General features: G+C 43.5%; 1 protein-coding gene across 1 annotated transcript in view; it reads left to right on the top strand.

Annotated features, from left to right (window-relative positions):
• Nucleotides 1-7,541: 7,541 nt before the first annotated feature.
• Nucleotides 7,542-21,271, top strand: part of LOC122557542 (sodium- and chloride-dependent neutral and basic amino acid transporter B(0+)-like) — a 52,495-nt gene continuing 38,765 nt past the window's right edge. Inside the window, 4 exon segments of the mRNA XM_043705289.1 lie at nt 7,542-7,684; nt 7,918-8,071; nt 11,243-11,374; nt 19,056-19,223. Coding sequence (XP_043561224.1) covers nt 7,613-7,684; nt 7,918-8,071; nt 11,243-11,374; nt 19,056-19,223 — 526 coding nt within the window. The 5' untranslated portion in view covers nt 7,542-7,612.

The raw sequence follows: 21,271 nt of genomic DNA, 5'->3' as shown, positions 1-21,271 counted from the left end.
TGATAGGGAGAGAGGGGTCCCACCACCCGCTCAGTAAGTTTGGTTTCATTGTTTTAACGGGTAGTGGTGGCACATTCTGCAGCCATGAAGATATCCATAGCTACTCTCAACCTCAATGGCAGCAGGAAGGGCCTACTTCAGATTTTTTCTCCTTTTGCTTCTCAGGGTGGTGGTGGGGGGGGCGGGGGGTAGAGGGATTTCTTCTCCTTTTGCTCCTCAGGGTGGTGGGGGGGGGGGGAGGGGGGAGAGGGGTTTGGTGGCGGGTATACAGGGTGGGCCTCCTGCAAGAAATCCATACTGTTTCAGGAGATGAAGCAAGGTGGCTCCTGTAGTGGTGGGGAAGGGTCCTTGTGAGTCACCTGGCCTCCAGTTCTGGTGGGGTGGCTATCTTGTTGGCCTGTTTTCAGCCAGAGATCTAGACGGTCAGAGAGCATGTCGCAGGCCGTCTGCTCGATTTGTTTTAGGGGCATGGTGCTTCACTTTGTGATCGTATACCTGCCCTGGATGGGATCTAAACAGATGTGCTGCTTTCTGCAAGTGTCTACTCTTCTCAGCTCCATCGATGAGGGTGATCTTATCTTCCTCCATGGACGAGATGTCATTTGCATCCTCGAGAGGTGGGACTGTGGTTGTACTCAGAGGAGCACAGCATTGGTGAGGATGTCAAGGGGCATGATTAAGAGCTTTGATTTGCTAGACATCTGGTGAAATCTCCAACCTGATTCCTTTGCCTTCACCTTTGCGAGGCCTGTGGTTGGAGTGTCCAGAATTGACCGCCTCTACATTTCCGGGGGTGTGCCTCCCATGTTCCGAAGGACTCCATGCGGCAGGTGCTGTTTTATGATCACAACCAGGTGTCTGGGCAGAGCTCGTTCTGTTTAGCGCCAAGGTGAGGTCAGTGTACTGCGGGCACTTTACCAACCCAAGACTGGGGGCTTCCAGGAAATATTTTGTCGGTTCTGGACCAGCTGAAAGAGGAAGCAGGAGGCCATTCCCTTCTTCAGGCCACAGTGGGATATGGGCAAGGCTCCTGTCTGTGTCTTCTGTCAGTAGTATGCATGGGGGTGGGGGTGTGGGGAGCATGTTGTTGACGAAGAAGTGGAAATCCTGAGTTGAGGGGGTTCTTGGCCCTGAGACAAGTCTCGGTCAGCTCTGGGGGTTGGGGGGCTGCGGAGGCGGGATGGGAAGATAAGAGGGCCGCACTCAGGGATCTGTGTTTTGTCAGGCCCCAGGACGTGTGTGCGTGAGAATGCAAGTCCAGTTCCTTTGGGATCATGGCTGTGGTACCCCTCCGTCTACTCGCGGGGGAGAAAAAGCACAGGATTCACCAACAGCTCCTTGTGCTACTCACCAACGATGGACGCCTCGTCTCTGATCCGGAGGGCATCAGGGCCTGAGCGAGGGACTATTATAGGACTCTCTTCTTTCTGGATCCGTCCAGTGTGGAAGCTCGTGATGGTCTGTGGGAAGACCTGTCGCTGGTCAGTTCAGAGGGTGCTGAGAAGCTTGATGCCCCTCTGAGTCCGGAGGAGCTGACCAGTGCCCTCTTTCCAGGGGCAAGTCCTGGGGAATGGATGGGCTGAGCATGGAGATCTTCAGGGCATTCTGGGATATCCTGGGTTGGTGGTGGTGGAGGCGGGGGGAGGGGTGTGTGTAGGGTGACTAAGCATGGGTCCTGGCGGAGTTTCTCACTACCTATTCTTGGCTCAGGGCTGTTATCCCTCTGTTGCCTGACAAAGGGGACCTCCATTTGTTAAATAATTCGCATCCATTCTCCCCCCTCAGCACAGACTACAAAATTTTTTACAGGGCGCTTTTGACTCGCCTCTCACCGTGCTGGATCACATGATCCATCAGGATCCACTGTCCCGGGCCGGAGCAACCATGACTGCATCCAACTTGTCCAGGACGTTATCCATTATTCCCAGAGGGCTGGCCTGTCAAGTGCCTTTCTCTCTCATGATCAGGACAAGGCCTTGGACAGAAGTGGATAATGAGTATCTGCTTGGGAATCTGTGAGCGTTCGGGTTCCAGGCGCACTTTCTCACCTGGATCTGACTTCAGTATGCCGTTGCGGAGTGGCTAGTAAAGGTCAACAGGTCCCTAATGGTGCCCTCGTGCTTTGGGAGAGGAGAGCATTGAGGCTACCCCTGTCTGACTAGCTTTATTCTGTTTGTACGGAACCATTCCTGCGTAATCGGCTTTTGGGTTTGGCTCTTCGTGGGCTGAGGCTGCAGGTGGTTCTTTCATCGACGCTGTGACCCTCATGTTCACAGACCCAGCTGACCTGCGGAGGATGAGCGAGTGCCAGGAGGCCTGCTCTGTAACATTCTCCGCAAGGATCAACTGGAGCGCGTGTTCAGGACTTCCAGTCCACCACCTTTGCTCCCTGCTGGTGGAGTACCACTCATCCCCTCAATCTGGGAGTCCATTATTGCTCAACCAAGGAATCCTAGGTAGACCAGCAGGATGGTGGAAGAGCATAGCAAGCCAGGCAGCATCATCAACATTTCAAGTGTAACCCTTCCTTCTTCAGGACTCCTTCAAGGGTTACACCTGATATGTTGACTTCTCCACCTCCTGATGCTGTCCAGTTTGCTGTGTTCTTTCATCCTCCTGCTGGCCCACCATGGATTCCAGCAGCTGCAGTTTTTTTTTTATCTCCAGCTGAGGGATCCTGGCTGGTGAATTGGCATGCATTAAAACCAAGGTGACCACTCGCCTGGCATGTTGGGTGGGAGTGTTGTCCTATAGGGCGCACGTGCTGCTCATAAACCAGCTGGTGTCCGCCATGTTGTGGTACCGGCTGGTCACTTTGATCCCTCCCCCAGCTTTGTCGATGCTATCCCGAACTTGGCAAGCTTTTCTGGGGGGGCTACTGCTGTTCAGAATCTCCCGATGGAGGAGGATGGACAGGTGCTTTCACACCCGACTTTCATCTTCGAACCCTCCAGCAAGAGCTCCAAGGTGGTGCACCCTGATAACGTATTTTTCCCATCAGGCACACAGCCTCTGATAGGACACACAGTTTCTGTTTGTAGAGTGGTCCTGGCCCTGGGTCATCTTCCGGGAATTGCCTGTCTTCTGTCTGGACCAAACCACAGTCTGGGACATGGTCAGCTCGTGCTCGAGCTCTCCCCTCTGTGGAAATGGTGGGGCAGCTCGTCAGGGAGCTGCTGCTCAGGGACAGGTTCCGCCTTAAGGGCGGTTTGCACTGGCCGATGGAGGGGAGAGCCCGGTATGCAGGACCAACCAGAGTCGGAGAGGAACTGGATAACAGCTGACTGCAAAGGTGTCAGTCTAACTCCGGTTCACGACGCGGAGCCTGACGGCGGAATCGCTTGGCACAGACACCTTGCGAGCGCCCCATTGTGTAGCGGGCTTCCGGATGAACTATTCCCCTGTTCATCCGGAACCTGACATTGACCCCGTTCTGCGGAACTTCCCTTGTAACATTGGTGCCCCACAATCTATGAGCTGTCTCAGGGATAACCTCCCAGTGCGCTTTCGAATGGTGTGATGCCATTATTTATCTAGGTGGGCGCTGCACACTCTCCACTGCCATGCCCACGTCTGGACATGCTTTGGCATAATGTTTGCCCTCTAACTGCAGAGATCCCCAGTGGAGGGCCCCTTTGCAAAGTGGTGTTCCCCTCTTACATCGGGGAGCTGGGGTGGAGAGAGCTGCACACAAGGGTCCCTTGCAGCAGGAGACTGAGCAAGTTCACCAAGTGTCGGCCCTGCGTGCACGTCTGTGGCCTGGAGGAGACAGGTCTTCCGCTGATATGTCCAGTGTATTTGTCTGCAGCCCCTTCGAAAAGGAGCTGCTGTTAACATTTTGGTTGCACTTCAGCCCCACACTCCTGATCGGGCATCTGGTGAAGGGAGGGGTGGACAAGTCTATGAACCATCTCGTGGCTCTGCTCCTGGGCCCAGCCAAGATGGCCATCAACAGGCAGTGGGCACAAGAGGGGCTCATCACTCCCAACTGCCCCTTTTCCGTGGTTACATCCGTGCTTGGGAACCCCCAGAGAGGGAGCAGGCAGTGCTCACTGACACAGTCAAGGCCTTTGAAGCTGTGCGGTCTGGAGTGCATTATCAACTTGGATAATAATATTCTGATTGAGTTCATTGTTTCTGTTGTATAACTTTCTGTTTACTCCTTTTGAGTTTGCTTTTGTTTTCGGCTTGGTGCCGCAGAAAGAGGGCTGTTTTATATTCACTTTGTTCTGATTTTGGATTCCTCAGAAGAGTTGCAGGGGTTTTTATTTGAACTCCATACTGTCCCTGTCCCAGAGGGGGATCAGCGTGAGGGGAATTTTATTTTTCACCGAAATGTGCAGTAGAACTTCCTCTGGATTTTGAACCATTCAAGAGGGGATTTATTTATTTAGTTGTTTATTTATTTGTTTACTTTGATTTTGCCTGAGTTTATTTTTACCTTGTCCCCATGTAGTCCTTGCCCAAAAGAGGTTGGTGGATGTGGATTCAAGGGAAAGCCATTTTTTATTTGTTTGTTTATTTTTGTTCTTCCCCAGAGTAATAGGGTTCCTATTTTTGTTTAACAAAGTCAAAGCAGCTTCATCTTCTGTTCTGAAAGAGCAGAGTTGGCTTTGCTTTATGCTTTACCCGGTGCTGTCCCTGTTCTGGGAATATCTGATGGGGGCATTGTCAAAGCTTTTTCTGTTTACACTGTTTATTTAAAAGAGTGGAGGTAAGCCACAAGGATCGGTGCTGGGTCCACTGCTTTTCATCATTTATATAAATAATTTGGTTGTTAGATTAGAATCCCTACAGCATGGAGACAGGCCCTTCAGCCCAACAAATCACCACCGACATTCTGAACAGTAACCCAACCAGACCCATTCCCCTACCCTACATTTACTCCTGACTAAAGCATCTAACACTATGGGCAATCTAGCATAGTCAATTCACCTTGCATGTCTTAGGGCTGTGGGAGGAAACAAGAGCACCCGGAGGAAACCCACATAGACACGGGGAGAATGTGCAAACTCCACACAGACAGTCACCCGAGGTGGGGGGAATTGAATCCAGGTCCCTGTTGCAGTGAGCCACCATGCAGTTGGTGTAATGGATAGTAATGAAGGTTATCTCAGAGTACAGCAGGACCTTGATCAGATGGGCTGATGGGCTGTGGAGTGGCATTTAGAGTTTAATTTACAAAAATTTGAGGTGCTGCATTTTGTAAAGGCAAATCGGGGCAGGACTTCTACACTTAATGGTAAGGTCCTGGCGAGAGTTACTGGAGAAAAAGACTTTGGATTGCATGTTCATAGCTCCTTGAAAGTTGAGTCACAGGTAGGTAGGATAATGAAGAAGGTGTTTTGTTCACCTGCCTTTATTGGTCACAGCATTGAGATAGGAGTTGGGAGGTCATGTTAGGGCTATGCAGAACATTAGTTAGGCCACTTTTGAAATACTGCATTCAATTCTGGTCTCCCTCCAAACGAAAGGATGTTGTAACTTTGAAAGGGTTCACAAAGGGTTTACAAGGATGTTGTCACGTTTGTGAGGCATGACCCACCCTTCACAAAACCGTGTTGACTATCCCTAATCAACTTATGCCTTTCGAGATGATGATACATCCTATCTTTTATAATCCTTTCCAACACTTTGCCGACAACTGAAGTAAAGCTCACTGGTCTATAATTACCAGGGTTGTCAATACTCCTCTTCTTGAACAAGGGGACAACATTTGCTATCCTCCAGTGTTCTGTCACTGCTTCTGTAGACAATGCCGACATAAAGATCAAAACCAAAGGCTCTGCAATCTCTTTCTTGGATTCCCAGAGAATCCTGGGATAAATCCCATCTGGCCCAGGGGACTTACATATTTTCACACTTTCTAGAATTGCTAACACCTCCTCCTTGTGAACCTGAATCTTGTCTAATCTCGTAGCCTGTATTTCAGTATTCTCCTCTGTGAATGCTGACAAAAGATATTCACTTAACGCTTTTCCATCTCCTCTGACGCACAACTTCCCATTACTGTCCATGATTGACCATAATCTTATTCTCGTCATTCTTTTATTCCTGATATACCTATAGAAAGCTTTACGTTTTTCCTTGATCCTATCTGCCAAAGACTTCTCATAGCCTCTCCTGGATCTTCTTTGCTCTCTCTTTAGGTCTTTCCTGGCTAACTTGTAACTCTCAAGTGCCCCAACTGAGCCTTCATGTCTCATCCTAACATAAGCCTCCTCCTTCCTCTTGGCAAGAGATTCAACTTCTCTGGTAAACCATGTCTCCCTCGCTCGACCACTTCTTCCCTGCCTGACAGATACATTCTTATTAGGACACGCAGTAGCTGTTCCATGAATAAACTCCACATTTCAATTGTTCAAGGTGCATCGTGTAAACATCCATGAGATACCTCCTGTGCTCAAAGAAACCTGGAGAAGTAAGTAAGTCAGAAGCATCCTTGAGCTCCTCGTTAATGTCCTGTAAAAGTGTGAGAGCTAGTCTAAATGCAGTCCTGATGATGTGGTGAGACTAGCTGTTGGCCAATGCTGATTGCGTGAAACACAGAGTGGAAGATGACACTGTCCATGGAGCATGCTGGGATATTGTGCTGCAGGCAGAGTAAGGTGAAGGCTCAGAGAAGCAAATTATGAACTGCTGTCCCTCAGCAGGCACTCCGACTATCAAGACTGAAAATGGTATCGCCTAATTTCTCAGTAAATCAGGGAGAATTTGGAGCTGTGCACAACTGAGGTGACTTCTGGTCTCATATGCAAATACGTGGGAATAGGGTGGTCCCCTCTCATTGATGAGATTCAGAACTCACTGTTTGAATCTTAAAGGGAAAAATGAAATTACATTTCTCTGAATTTTTAATATTTTTCTTTTTTATTGCATTTTACACTGCAAAGAGCAGACTGTCTCAGTGTAACTGGAGCAGAGGCTATCAGAGTAACTGGAGCAGAGGCTATCAGAGTAACTGGAGCAGACAGCCTTGGTGTAACTGGAGCAGAGAGTCTCAGGAAGTATAATGCGAGTAAAATAAAATTTTGAAAGACAATTTGCAATGCAAATTAACTTGGGGAGCCAGTGGATAATCTCTCACCAAAATGGAGTGTTCCATTTAGGAGGGAGCATTTTTAAGGTTCTGCAGCCTACTTTCCCAATTACTCACCTGGTGTTATCCATTTCAAAATTGCCATCTGCCAAAACCTCTTGATTAGGAATAAGAGCGATTTGCTACTGAACATTTTGAAGCAAATGCAAATAATCTGCAGTAGAAAGTTTTCAGCTGCAGATTGATCAAGCACCAGCTGTAACCCTCTGAGAACTTGGTTATCTCTGGAATTATTGTCAGTGACCTCAGAGGAACTTCTCACTCCTTTCAAACAGAGCACCTTTGCTGAGGCACCTTATGAAATACCTTATGCAATTCCACCAGCCACCAGTTCACCTTTATCCATAGGCCAGGTTACTTAAAGAACTCCAACAAACTAGCTTAATGAGATTCTGACTGAAGAAGTTTCATTATTCCTGATGGGCAGCTGAATTGTCTTTGAAAGAAAGTGCTCTTCCATATTTACATCCCATCCCTAAATATTGTGGAAGAATTGTTCAGTGGCATTGAAAAATGGCGCACACAGACTTGGCTTTATCCGAGTCCTTGTCGAATGACCATCAAACACAAACTCCAGAGGACATGGTGAGTATTTTATCAAAATATGGCAGGCAACTGATTTAAAACCCTGAGTGGTTGCTCATGAATTTGGGGACTTTTGCCATTGTGAATTGTAGTATCTCTCTGTGGGGTTTCCAGACTTTGAGACAATTTTGGTAAGTTGAAAAAATAGTATTTATATAATGGGGCAAACGTTTTACTTGAGTTCTTGTCCAAGAAAGATTTGTTTCTAAGTCAGCCATTTCCTGTCTTTCCAGAATGCTACTAATGAACGTGTAGATGAAGGTGATGAGAATGTGGAGAGAGGTAACTGGTCCTCAAAGACTGACTACTTGCTCTCGATGATCGGCTATGCTGTGGGTCTGGGCAATGTCTGGAGATTCCCGTACCTGGCTTACAGAAACGGGGGAGGTATTGTCACGAAATCTAAAACAAAACAAAATGTACTGGTGAAACTCAGCAGATTTGGCAGTATGTATACACGAGATCTGTGAAGGGTTACTGGACTCAAAACGTTAACTCTGTTTTTCACTGTCCAGATGCTGCCAAACCTGATGAGTTTCTCCAGAACTCTCCATCTTGTGTACAATCTGTATTTTTTTGTGCTAGGGAATTGTCAAACAACTGTTTTATTGTTATACATATTTGTTTATTCCTTGCAATTGTGGAAATTGAATAGTGTTAGCGTTGGTTTTAATATAAATCACATATTAGTGATTTTTCAGAAGATTTGTACTATCACTGGTTTCTATACATACAGACAAAGAAGGACACCACTTTGACTGGAACAGCACACACAGTCTAGGACAGGTAAAACAAAGACATGCATAAGAATTCTTAGAGGAGAAAGTGAGGTCTGCAGATGCTGGAGATCAGAGCTGAAAATGTGTTGCTGGAAAAGCGCAGCAGGTCAGGCAGCATCCAGGGAACAGGAGAATCGACGTTTCCTGAAGAAGGGCTAATGCCCGAAACGTCGATTCTCCTGTTCCCTGGATGCTGCCTGACCTGCTGCGCTTTTCCAGCAACACATTTTCAGCTAAGAATTCTTAGAAACATGGTATTCTAACCAGAACTCTATCAATAAACAAATCAATTTAGTCCCTGTCTACCTTCCTTTGAAAAAAAAACTGGAAATGACATCACCTATTGTAAGAAACCAAGACCTATAAATAGAGAGGGGGGTCATACCACCCTTCACCAGAGACTCTCACTAATGATGTTACCTAGTATGGTGACAAAATGTCTGAAAACAACCTTTCAAGCTTGGCAAGCTAACTTACAGACTGATAAATCACATATATTTATATTTATTTGTTATTTTTAAACATCATGAACTGTCCAGATATGTTTACTGTCCAGTATCTTCTTCCTTCAGTTATTAATCTCTTCAGTCAGGCACTGCGGTTAGATTTGTAATTGTCAGTTTAACAGCAATGAAAGAAGTAACAAGAAAATCAGTCTTTTCAAAGCACAGCACTTCTTGCTGCTGAATTGGAGAGAGACCTGAACCACTGTTCATTTTCCAAATATTCAGTTGGCTTGTCACATCTCTTTGACACCAGCCAATGTGCAACAGAGAAGCAGCAAGCTACCTTCAAAAGGTGGAATGGGGAAGGAGTAAAAATAAATTCTGAAGCTTTCCTTCTCAAACAGGAGGACACTGTCTGACTCAGAGGGCACTGACCTCAATGACACTTCTCCCTGGTGGGCCACGAGTGAGCCGGACTAGACACTAACAGAGCAGCCCTGAATGAGACCCATCTCTCAGAGAAATGTAGTCTTGCAGAACACAATGCTGGCTATATGCTCAATTGATCAGGTTGATCTCAAGGTGAAGAAAATTTCACGACCAAACTTTCAAGATGCCGTTTCCATACTGTTCAGATTAATAACTGAAGGAAGGAGATATGGGCAGTGAACATATCGAGACAATTTATGCCATTTAAAAATAACAAAATAAATATAAATCTATATGATTTATACTAATACAAACCCTAACCCTGTTTGATTTTCACAATCACCAAGGCATCACCTGCCCATCCAATACCAGCAGCATATACAACTTGTCAGTGTTCATCCTCCAATCTGGAAGGTTAACCCCAGTTGACAGAGGTAACACCCAAATAGATCACAGTGAAATCATCTGGATTGCCCCTCCTAAAGTCAACAATGTCACCCTTGGTGATTGAAATGTCAGACTTGGCATGAAAGTGAACACTCGGAAACCATGATGCTGAGAGCTGCAATGAAAATGAATACCCACTCTTGTGTACTTGTCCAAAACCAGCACCTCTGTTAAGAAAAAAAAATTGCTTCAAGACCACATGGATTCAAAACCTTACACCTGATAGATAATACCCTGCTGTGCCCATGTGACATACAGGACATTCTAAAGGCACTCTCTAGTCATGCCCAAGACTAACTGTTGTACAGATAGCCAGCTCATTCACTCAATTTAAATTGGAAGTTGAACTCAAAAAAGCATCTAAAGACAAACCATAAATGAAATTTCAAGTCAACAACCATCACAGTTCATGTTACAGAAGTAGATATCAATCAGCATTATAGAGTAGACAGGACAATCCTGACCTCATTTCTACTTCCTCTCCAGAGAAACTCTGGGAACACATGAAGATCCAACTGCCCCAACAAAGACTCTGCCTTCCCCTCCACTCTCTGTGGGGGAATGTTGCCAAGCACAGTTCTGCCTGACTGGATAGTAGGAAGCCTGTAAGAGTTGAGTGCAACCTTCCTAAATTCTTCATTCTCAAAGAAATAGCAGGATAAAGATCATGTGCTTGCTTGTCATAAATTACATCAATGGAAACCAAGAACACACTGGCAAAAATGTCACAACACCATTGTGTAAAGAAGCAAAAAAAAACATGCTTATCAAGTTTGTGAATGTGACAATGTGGGAATTCCTATGTGCCAGAATTCATGGAGTAACCTTCGGAGCTGCAGCTGAGAGCTCTTCATCTTCCATGTGTTAATGTACATTCAGACCCATAACATCAGAGAATAATCCCAGTCAAATAAAGAAGACAATAGAGATTTTTTTGTGTGTGGGATCAGATCAAATAGGGTAGGCAATAGCCCAGTGGTTTCATTGCTTGGCTATTAATCCAGACACTTAGGTAATGTTCTGGGGACTTGGGTATGAATCCCACCACCGCAGGTAATTGAATTTGAATTCAATAAAAATCCAGAAATAAGGGTCTAATTATGACCATGAAACCATTGCTGATGGTCAGGGAAAGCTTTTCTGGTCACTGATCTCCTTTAGGGAAGGAAATTTGTGGTCCTTACCTGGTCTGGCCTACATGTGAATCCAGATCTACAGCAATGTGGTTGACTCTTAACTACCTTCTGAGCAATTAGGGATTTGCTATAACTGCTGGCCTAACCAGCGACAGCCTCAACCCATGAATAAATTGTAAAAAATGGAACGATGGACAGACCCAACAGAGTTTTGGAGAGGTTTCAGGGTAAATTTTAACACAATCCATCTTGCGCCAACAATGAAGCTCAGTGTCAATGGGTGATTTTTCCCTCATTGTGTTCTTTCCCTATATTTTCCAGGTGTGTTCCTGATTCCCTACTCTCTCATGCTGGCACTTGTTGCGATGCCAATGGTTTTCTTGGAATGCTCCTTTGGCCAGTTTGCCAGTCTCGGACCCATTGGAGTGTGGAAAGCTGTGCCCATGTTACAAGGTCAGTGTTTATTCGGCGAATGAGCTTAACAACAATATAAATGAGTCGCAGTACTCAGCTCATATATTGGTTACATTTTTGAACAGATGAGAGTTGAGCTGATCCTGGTCGGAGTGTCTACATTCAGACATGCTGCACAATGGATTAATCCAGGTGTAAAGTGTGAAGTGACAGTCAGCTGAGGCTGTGGTCAGTGGTCAGTGGTATGGGGGCACAAAGTCAAGTGGAAACTCACTGTCTTCTAACCTCTGCAAAGGTCTGGGATGGGGAAGCTCATGGATGGCCTTCCCCCTACCTTGCTGCCAACGGAGCTCTTCATTGGGCAGTTATTCCGCACAGAGGATCTAATTGATTACATTACAGTGTGGAAACAGGCCCTTCGGCCCAACAAGTCCACACCGACCCGCTGAAGCATAACCCACCCATACCCCCTACATTTACCCCTTACCTAACATTACGGGCAATTTAGCATGGCCAATTCACCTGACTGCACATCTTTGGACTGTGGGAGGAAACCGGAGCACCCGGAGGAAACCCACGCAGACACGGGGAGAACGTGCAAACTCCACACAGTCAGTTGCCTGAGGCGGGAATTGAACCCGGGTCTCTGGCGCTGTGAGGCAGCGGCACTAACCACAGTGCCACCGTGCCACCCTAATTACACTGCCACTTGTATTTACCCAGTGATTGGCAAGGGAAGCACCGTGCAGCAAATCCAAGAAGCAACTCTTTTTTTGGGGTTGCGAGCAGACTCCTGGGGGTGGAATCCATCATTCGAAGGTACCCCATGCCTGATTGAAGGACCTGGCATCGGGGAGGGAACTGAATGTAAGCCTCTGTCTTTGCTGCTGATCACCTTCATTTCCTTCCCCCTGTTGTATTGGGTTAGGGTGGGTAAGTGTAACCTGACTAACTTTGATCAGCTTACGGTAATCCTTTTCAACTCAGGCACATTGCTCAGTGTGATAGACAAAGGGGACAAGAGGCAGAGAAAGATCCAACACAACGAACACTTTATCAACGAAAAAACCAGTCGTCAGACTCTACTATTATTCTTTAATTAAACTCCCTCAAACTCTTTTAATTGCTTCACAGGAATCTTCAATAAATAATAAGTCTCTAGGTAAACTGCCTCAAACCTACACTAGCTATCAACATCTGACACCTGATTCCAAGGATTAACTATATCCTGTTCACAGGTTTCTATCCCTGTCTTTGAACTGTTTGTCTGAAAAATCTGCAAATACCTGTTCACAGTGGCTGGGACAGGCTGGTCCCTGCTCTTTGAGGGTTGGCTAATTTTTCAGGATCTGCAGTCATTGACTTTGGACTTCCCCTCCCAGGGCTGTTTCTGTCTTCGGCTTGTCACGTTGACGTTGTCTCCCTGGGTCTGGTCAGTCTGGTGATGCTTGCCTCGAGGTACAAGGAGTTGGAGATGCTGTACAGCTCAGCTGCCAGTTGGAGGCGCTGTTTGGAGATGCTGTTAAAGAAGGTGCATAAAGCAAAGCTGGGGCTCCAGGTTCCCACTTTTATCCCCATCTTAGTGCCCTTCTCAAAGATTCTGTGGCCCATGTCCAATACTGGTATCACGTGGGGGCAGGAAGATCAAATGAGGTAACTGTTTTCCATCTTTGGAAGTGTTAGAGCATGGTTTTGAACCTTCAACTGTCAAGAGCTGTCCTTGTTGCTTTATGTCTCTGGCTTCTACTGAGCTGGTGCCACCAAGTTAGTGTAACACTCTTCCAACAAAGAAGCTTCACTGGAGGTGGAAACAGCGGTTCTTCTGAAACAGTGTGGCCATTAGCACTGGACCAGGCAATTCTATGCCTGTCTGATTTCAACAGGAATTTGATAGTCCAAGGCCTGGCTGCATGAATACTGTCTGTTCCATCTCTGCAGTTTGCAAATTGCAGAGTTGGACTAGGTTTAAGTTCAGCTTCCACATTTCAAGTTTTATGTATACTCACCAAAACATATCAATATTTCTGCAACAGTCCTAGAAGTCCTGGATCACCTGAGCAGACTCCTGACCCCAACCTCATGACCCATCTCCCACCATTACTCATGTTCCCTGCCACTGGGTACCTCAGTGATACTGGGCTTGAAGTGAGTGTATGGCCTGTAGCAGGTAGCAGCTGCAATGTACCTCTGCCGAACAATGGAGAGCTGCTGATATTTGATCATCTGGAGGCCCTGTTAAATGGTTGACACATAATATGAGATGCTTACCTGAAAAGAGGTGACATGAGTCTCTCCTTGACACTTTAGCTGCTGGGCAGACTACTGTCACCTATGTTAAGTTCCGTTCAGTGTTCTTTATTAACTTCACCCAAATTTAATGAGACATTAGATCCAATACTTGGACAACACGTTATCTACTATCCAATATTAATGCTGATAATGTTTTCATTTAACACTGCTGAGAAAGAATAGTTATTATTACGAATTTTTTTTTTGGAAAGATACCTTTCACTTTGTTTCTATGATCACAGAATTTACAACAAAGTGAAAGCTTTCAAGTGTATTAACTATTGTAAGGTGAGGCAATGTGACAAACAATTTGTTCATACAAGCTCAAAAATAACTAGTCAAATATAATGGACGGATCACCTTTATAGTTGTACTGCCTGATTGGTAAATACTAGTTAAGATACAAGGGGCATCTCTCCTGTATTATGATCCCAGCTGATGGTATGACAGGACAAATCAGATCCCTGAAGGAAATCTGTCCTGAGAGATCACATTATTTTTCTATTGCAGCTAACACAATGATCAGTGACTGGAAACAATGACACAAGGCTGCAGAGTTTATTTAACAACAGAAGAGAAGTTTATTACACAAAAGATGAAAATAGGAAAAAGATACCAAGTTAGCTAGACACAGAAAACAGTTAGAAAGATCTTAAAACAGATAGCAAAACAAAGTCTCAGGAATTTCCCAACATTAGAGCAATTCAAGTCTAGAGAAACTAACTCTTGCTATCAAATGTTTAATTGGATTTAACTGATTCATTCCATTCCGTCCTATGAACCATAATCTCTTCTTATATGAATGCTCACAAAACTGAGAGCTTATATTTTCTCAGCTTCTAATAGCCTGAATAGTTCAAATCAAATATTCCTGACTTGGAAGATGCACAAATTAAACTTTTACACAGAGGTAACTGTCAACTTAATTACCCTGAAAAATCTCATTTTCAGAAGAGAAACTGGATTTGCTTTTAGCTCCAATGAGGTCTCCTCTAATATATCCAAAAGCTTTCAAACTCTGGGTTTCCTAAACTTTAATTGTCTCTCTTTAAGATAAATTTGGCCAACTCCAACCAGAATTTATGAATGAATTTGCCCAGGTGTCCCACAATACTGAAGCGGTCAAATCAATATGAAAACAAGCCAGTACCAATGCAAAACAGTCCCAGCTGCATTAGGAATAAAGTTGCAAAATGTACTATCCCTAATCTTATTTGGCACCTTAAGGTTACAATGCTTCCTGAGTCTTTTGTAAATTTACACAGTTGCGCTCTTTGTGGTTTTGTTTCTGTGTCAGCAAACCTGCTTTCCTCCTCTCTGGTCAGCTGGTCTCTGCCTCTTGCCAGGACCTGGTGTCTTTCTCTCAGGGCTGTCCTTTGTTTAGTAGATAAATTGTTGGGGGGGGGGGGGGGGGGGGTACGTCTATCCAGAATAATTATTGCTAATGTCATTAACACCTGGCTGCTGTCTTTGCACTGTGTCTGGTGCGTGGATTTTGTGGTTTCAGAGCTTTACTTCACTAATATACCCAGCATTCTTTGCTGTTTGGCCAAGTTAGCAATCTATTTGTGTTTTAGCAGCTAGGAGGCTGCTACATGATTCTTGATTGTTTTCCTGAAATATAGTAAGTCAATGACATTCACATTTCGCCCACCCTGTTATAAACCACCACAGTAAAAAAAACAATCTATTAGCACTCTAGTGAGCTCCTGCTCTCTAAATTGCATAAGATTTGGTCACTTTTCTGGAAAGACTGTCTGACCAAGTTGATTTTTTTGAAACCTCCAGAAAAGTAAGCAACTCTAAAATCCAAACTCTAAAAAATATTTGAGGTATGTATAAACTGACACCTTTCATCATAGCTGCACTTCTTTGAACCAGCAACTTGCCAAGTTTTCATTCTATCTGTCAGAGCAGATGGGACATTGGAGTGACATTTGGATAAATATTATCCATCAAGGTAAAGGGCAATTTATATGATTAAACAGTGAGAGCTAGAAGAGAGGAGAAACTCTAACTTTGTGTGAGGATGATGTCTGCATAGATTAAGCTACAAATAAGGAGTTCTTACAGATAGTGTTTTGAACTCCAGCAGTATTAGTTTGGGAGCCTGAACTTTCCAAAGACTCAAGAGTACAATAAAATACGGTGGCAGTGGATAGATAAACAAGAAGCAACAAAGTTAGCATCTGACGTAAACCTTGTGGCGCAGAAAATCATAAAAGAATGTTGGTAGCACTGTGGGTGCAGCCAATAGCTGAGCAACATGTGCAGAGACCCAAAAGTGTCTTGATTAAATGGGGTGTTGGAAAGATGATGCAACAGACCCAGGAAGAGCTGCAGAGCTCAGGAGAAGCACAAGGGTCCACCTAATACACCTTGAAGTAACCTCCCTGAGCAGAGGGAGTCCACTAGATGTAGAAACTGGGGAATGGAAGAATAGTTTCAATAGATACAGAACTACTTCAGAATTACATAATAAATAACAAAGATAATGTCAGTACTTTATGGAAAACATTACAGATGACATATTAACAAGACAGTGGATTAGTGAGAGTGCAGCATCACTTGAAGAAGTAGAACAAACACTGGACCTAAGTTTCAGTTTCTGTCAAATTGTCACTATTAGATTAGATTAGATTACTTACAGTGTGGAAACAGGCCCTTCGGCCCAACAAGTCCACACCGACCCACCGAAGCGCAACCCACCCATTCCCCTACATTTACCCCTTCACCTAACACTACGGGCAATTTAGCATGGTCAATTCACCTGACCTGCACATCTTTGGACTGTGGGAGGAAACCGGAGCACCCGGAGGAAACCCACGCAGACACGGGGAGAATGTGCAAACTTCACACAGTCAGTCACCTGAGGCAGGAATTGAACCCAGGTCTCTGGTGCTGTGAGGCAGCAAAGTCTAAACGAAGAAAACAGAGGCCAGGGCAAAGTGTATGTTTATTTATGAAGGATCTTTATAAGCAGATACTGAAATGCTCTTGTGAGAATTGAAGGCAGAGTTGATTCATAATCAGATTGTAGTCTGGACGGCAGATGAATCCTTGTCAAGCATTTCACAAGCCAGGGAGGATTTAATCCTCAAGGTATCAGTGCAAGGTGTGACCATACTGCTCCTTTAACAAGATTGTGTTGTCCTTGCTGTAACGAGTCGGAGTTGTTGAGATGTCTGTGTTTATCTACTTGAAGCAGCTTTTAAGTTATATAAAATAAAGCAGTTGTACAATGAAAGGAGAGTGGCCAGTTCTCCCAGCCCAGCTCAGCTTTCCTCTGATTTGGTTTGGTTTTAGCAAGTAGTCTGGCTGTTGAGAGCTGCTGAGTCAGTTGTTAGCTGGGAATCCAATAGAAACAGCTATATGGAAGAAGGTGTTCCTTGCTGAATTTCTCTCTCCTGTAAGACTCTGTGTTTTATTTTACCTTTTTTGCCAAAGGGTGTTTATGGGGATTGTTGCAGGAATTTAGTGCAGCATCATTAATTTGGGATAGTCTGTTGGGCTTTCGATTAGGTTAAGTTATTCTGTATTCTGTTGTCTTTTGTTTGTGTATCATTTGGTACTCAGTAAATAAATTCTGTTTTATTTAAGACCAAGGGTTTTTGGCTAGTTGCATCACTTCTGGAATATCCACTTTACACCTGCTCAAAACAACTAGAAAAGTTAGGGTCTGAACTACCTTCTTGAAATGTTTGAGGGGGTCTGGCCTGATCCATAACAAAGTTCTTAGGCAAATGGAACTTTGGAAACAGAAGTGAGTATTCATTCAGGGGGAAACTAATGCTCTATGGAGTAAGCTGGGTGAGGGGATTCAGCCCATTGGCTTCAGGGGAGGGCATGCATGAAAACTACAGCAACCTAAATGGAAAAATCACACTAAGCACCGTTTCGAAGTGTTTTCAATGTCACATGATCAATCCCTATGAAGGTAAAGAACATCCAACAGTGGGAACGCAATCCCATAATTGTTGAAAAAATCAGTCATTTTAAAGCAGCTTGTTATTACAAATGCAGACAATTGAAAAATAAAAGTGGAAATCTTTAAGTCAGTACTATATGTAACAGGTTGTAAAGGTTTAAGGTCAGTAAATAAAACTTTTCAAGAGAAAGCATCGATGTGGAGAATGAATATGGGAATGTGAAGCCGGGAGTAAATGGACAACTGACAGTTTAAACAAGATCCAGGTGTGGTGTTTCTATGATCAGATCAACTTAAGTGGCTCAAGTTAATTAAACTGCAGTTATCTCCATGCAATCGCAATGTCCTGGAGGAACATTATTAAAAGGAAAAAGCAAACTCAAGGAAAAAGTTGGAAGGCAAATTGTGCAATCTCCCTCTCTCTGTATCATTCAAATTCTCTAGTAAGTGGGAATGATTAAAGCTGAGAAGAAACATCCAAAATTTTCCCACCAGCTTCCTGTAATCTCATCGGGGTGAAAACCTTTGGGTCATGGAGATGTTTCAGTTTTATTCCTATTTGTTCTCCTACGTTTCCTTACAAGATTAAAAACTAATTCATTTCTGAACAAGACACAATTTTGGTTTCCGTGTACAATTATACTTGTCCTCTCTTGCACTCCTGTAATAAATCAATATAAAATGTTAACATTCCACTATTTCTTCCATCTTCATAAAATTGATTTTTTCTGTCTATTTTGACATTATATTTGTGTCAAACCATCAGTCTTTTTTTGTGGCTTAATTGTGAACGGGTGTGTGTATATTCAGTCTTTTAAAGCAGGAGAATTTAAGTTGCACAGTAGTATATTCACAATAAATGAAGTTACTTTCTGTTCGTGGTAAAGGTTGGTTTGAATTGCTTTTGTCTTGAATAACATTCATTTGGGTAATTTAGTTATGTTGGTGGTCTAACTGGGATATTAAACATTTTGTGATGACATTTATTACTGTAGGATGTGATTATTGATGTACTCTTCCCATGAAACTATGATACGCTGCGAAAGTGATTTTGTTTTGTCTTTTTAGGAAAATCATTTTTTCCTTCTACCAAAAATTTCCTTCAAAACGCTCACCTGTTTCACTGCCAGTTTACCCATTTACAGCTCACACCTGTTTATTGGTCAGTTTAATTCATGGTTATTCAAAGTTCTTAATTAAGTTTGAAGCATTGGTTTTTCCCACTCAAGCCTCGTATTAAATAAAATTACCTCCATATTTCACACACCTCCTTATGTCAGAGTGTCTCTAATCAATGTTGCAGCTCAATGACCCTGATCCAGAATGAGTTGAGGCAGTGACATTTCTTTCAGATATGGCCAGCCTGAACAGTCTCACTGATCTCCATGGAAAGTGACTGTAGCAAGACACAGTCATTTGTTTGACCAACTGAAACTATGTCATGGAATTTATATTAAGTCAATAGTTCTCAATTTATATCCAATTCTTTTTGTCTATTTTAAGGTGTTGGAATCACCATGGTCCTTCTGGTTATAATTGCCAACATTTCCTACAGCTCCATCATTGGCTACAGTCTGTACTACCTGTTTGCTTCCTTCCAATCACCTCTGCCGTGGGCAGACTGCTTCAGTTGGTGGGGAGCAAATGAAACATGCAGCAGGACTCCCAAAGGTACAGTGTTCACTTCTATTGGGGAAAGTGTACACACCGACTGTTCATTGTTCATTCTGTCAGTCTGAGTGAGGGAGTGAGGTGGACAATAGTTTCAGTGACTATCCTCGTTGTGACTATACAGCAGAAAGACTTGGGTAGAAAGCAGCAGCAGGAATCATGGCACTGAGTCACTGCAATTACACATTCCTGATAGTGGGGAAATCATGCTTTGACTTCCAAAAAAGTATTGATTTCACTTAGTGACACAATGAGTGCTGCTTGATTTTATTGTACAGGCTGACACTATGGGAGATCTATAAACATACAAAATAGAAGTAGAGATAGTTCATTGAGCCTCTTGAGACTCCTCCACCAATCAATGAAGTCATGACTGAACTATTGGTGTTTTGAATTCCACATTCCTACCTCGATTAATAATAACCCTCAATTCTCTTGCCAAACAATGGCTGAGCCTTCAGTGCCTTCTGAGACCGAGTTCCAAACTTACACAACTATCTGAGAGAAAAGAATACTTGTCACCTCTGTCCCCAAAGGCCAGCCTATAATTTTAAAGCAGTGTACTCTAATTTTGGACTGAACTGTCAGCAGAAACTGTCCTTTCTACATCCACCTTTTCAAGACCACTTAGGATCTTATATACTTCAAAAAGATGACCCCTCATTTTGCAGAACTCCAGTGCAATCATGCTCTGCATGTCCAATCCTTCCTTCTAAGACAATCTGTGCGTTCAGGTACCAGTCTAGTCAACTGAAGAAAATGTATATCCTTCTTTAAATAAGGAGGCAGATTCTGCGCACAGTACTCCCTTAGTAAAGTGACGCATAATATCCTTACATTTTGTTTAAATCCTTCCATCATTAAGGACAGCAACCCATTATATGTGTTGTACCTGCACATCAATCTTTTGTGACTCGTAAACCAGAACGCTTAAATTCCTTTGCACCTCAGAATTCTGCAATCATTTCTCCCAATTAAGTAATTCTCTGTTTTTATGTTCATCCTGCCAAAGTGATCAATCTTACAATTTCTCTTATTATGCTTCATTTGCCAGATTTTATCCACTCTCTCAAGTTGTCTCCATTGATCTACAACTTCCTTGTGTCTACTTCACAGTATACGTCCCCACCTATTTTGATGTCATCTACTCATTTAACTACCATGCCTTTTCTCCCATTATCTTAGTCATGGATGTAAGTTATAAAATGTTGAGGACCCAGCACAGAGTCCTCATCTCATCCTGCCAATCAGGCATACTCATTTGTTTTGCATAAACTCTGTTTGCTGTGAGACAGCTAATCTTCGATCCATGCTAGTGTGTTCAGCCCTATGTCATGAGATTTTATCTTTCATAACAACCTTTGATATGGCATTTTCTTTAATTCTTCCAAAAATCCAAATATATTACAGCAGCTCTGATGCAACTTTATTCACAGAGCATGTATTCACCTAATGAATTCCAATGAACGAGTTCAACATGATTTCTCTGATACAAACATGCTGCGTCTTCCCAATTACCTTGAGGTTTTCGAAATGTGCTACTATAATCTGTTTAATAATCAATTCGAACATCTTCCTCATGATAAGTTAACTGTAATTTCTCATTTTCTGTCTCCCTCCATTTTTGAGTAGATATATTTGCTACTTTCCAGTCCAATGGATTATTTGCTAAATTGTGCAGATTTTGGAAAAGTAACATCAACTCATTCTTTAGCTCATTGGCAAACTCTTTGAAGACCTTGGGAATGAAGTCCACCTGGAGCCAAACACTTGTCAGCCTACAACTCCATCGGTTTGTTTCTGATTACTTTCATTGTAATTTCACAAATCTCCCCTTTAATTTCAATGTCCTGGTCTAGACAGTCACTAGAATGCTCTTTTCACATTGCTTCCTGTGAAGGAAAAAGCAAAATGTTTGTTCATTTCGTTCACAATCTACTATGAGGTCCTCATTCTCACTCTCAAGAAGATCACCTTTCACTTTACCTTTTTAAATACCTGTACAAATATGTTGTCTGATTTTACATTCCTCACCTTCCAAATATTAA

The sequence above is a fragment of the Chiloscyllium plagiosum genome, chromosome 15 (genome assembly GCF_004010195.1).
Source record: "Chiloscyllium plagiosum isolate BGI_BamShark_2017 chromosome 15, ASM401019v2, whole genome shotgun sequence".
Classification (NCBI taxonomy): domain Eukaryota; kingdom Metazoa; phylum Chordata; class Chondrichthyes; order Orectolobiformes; family Hemiscylliidae; genus Chiloscyllium; species Chiloscyllium plagiosum.
This window is presented reverse-complemented; position numbering and strand designations above follow the sequence as displayed.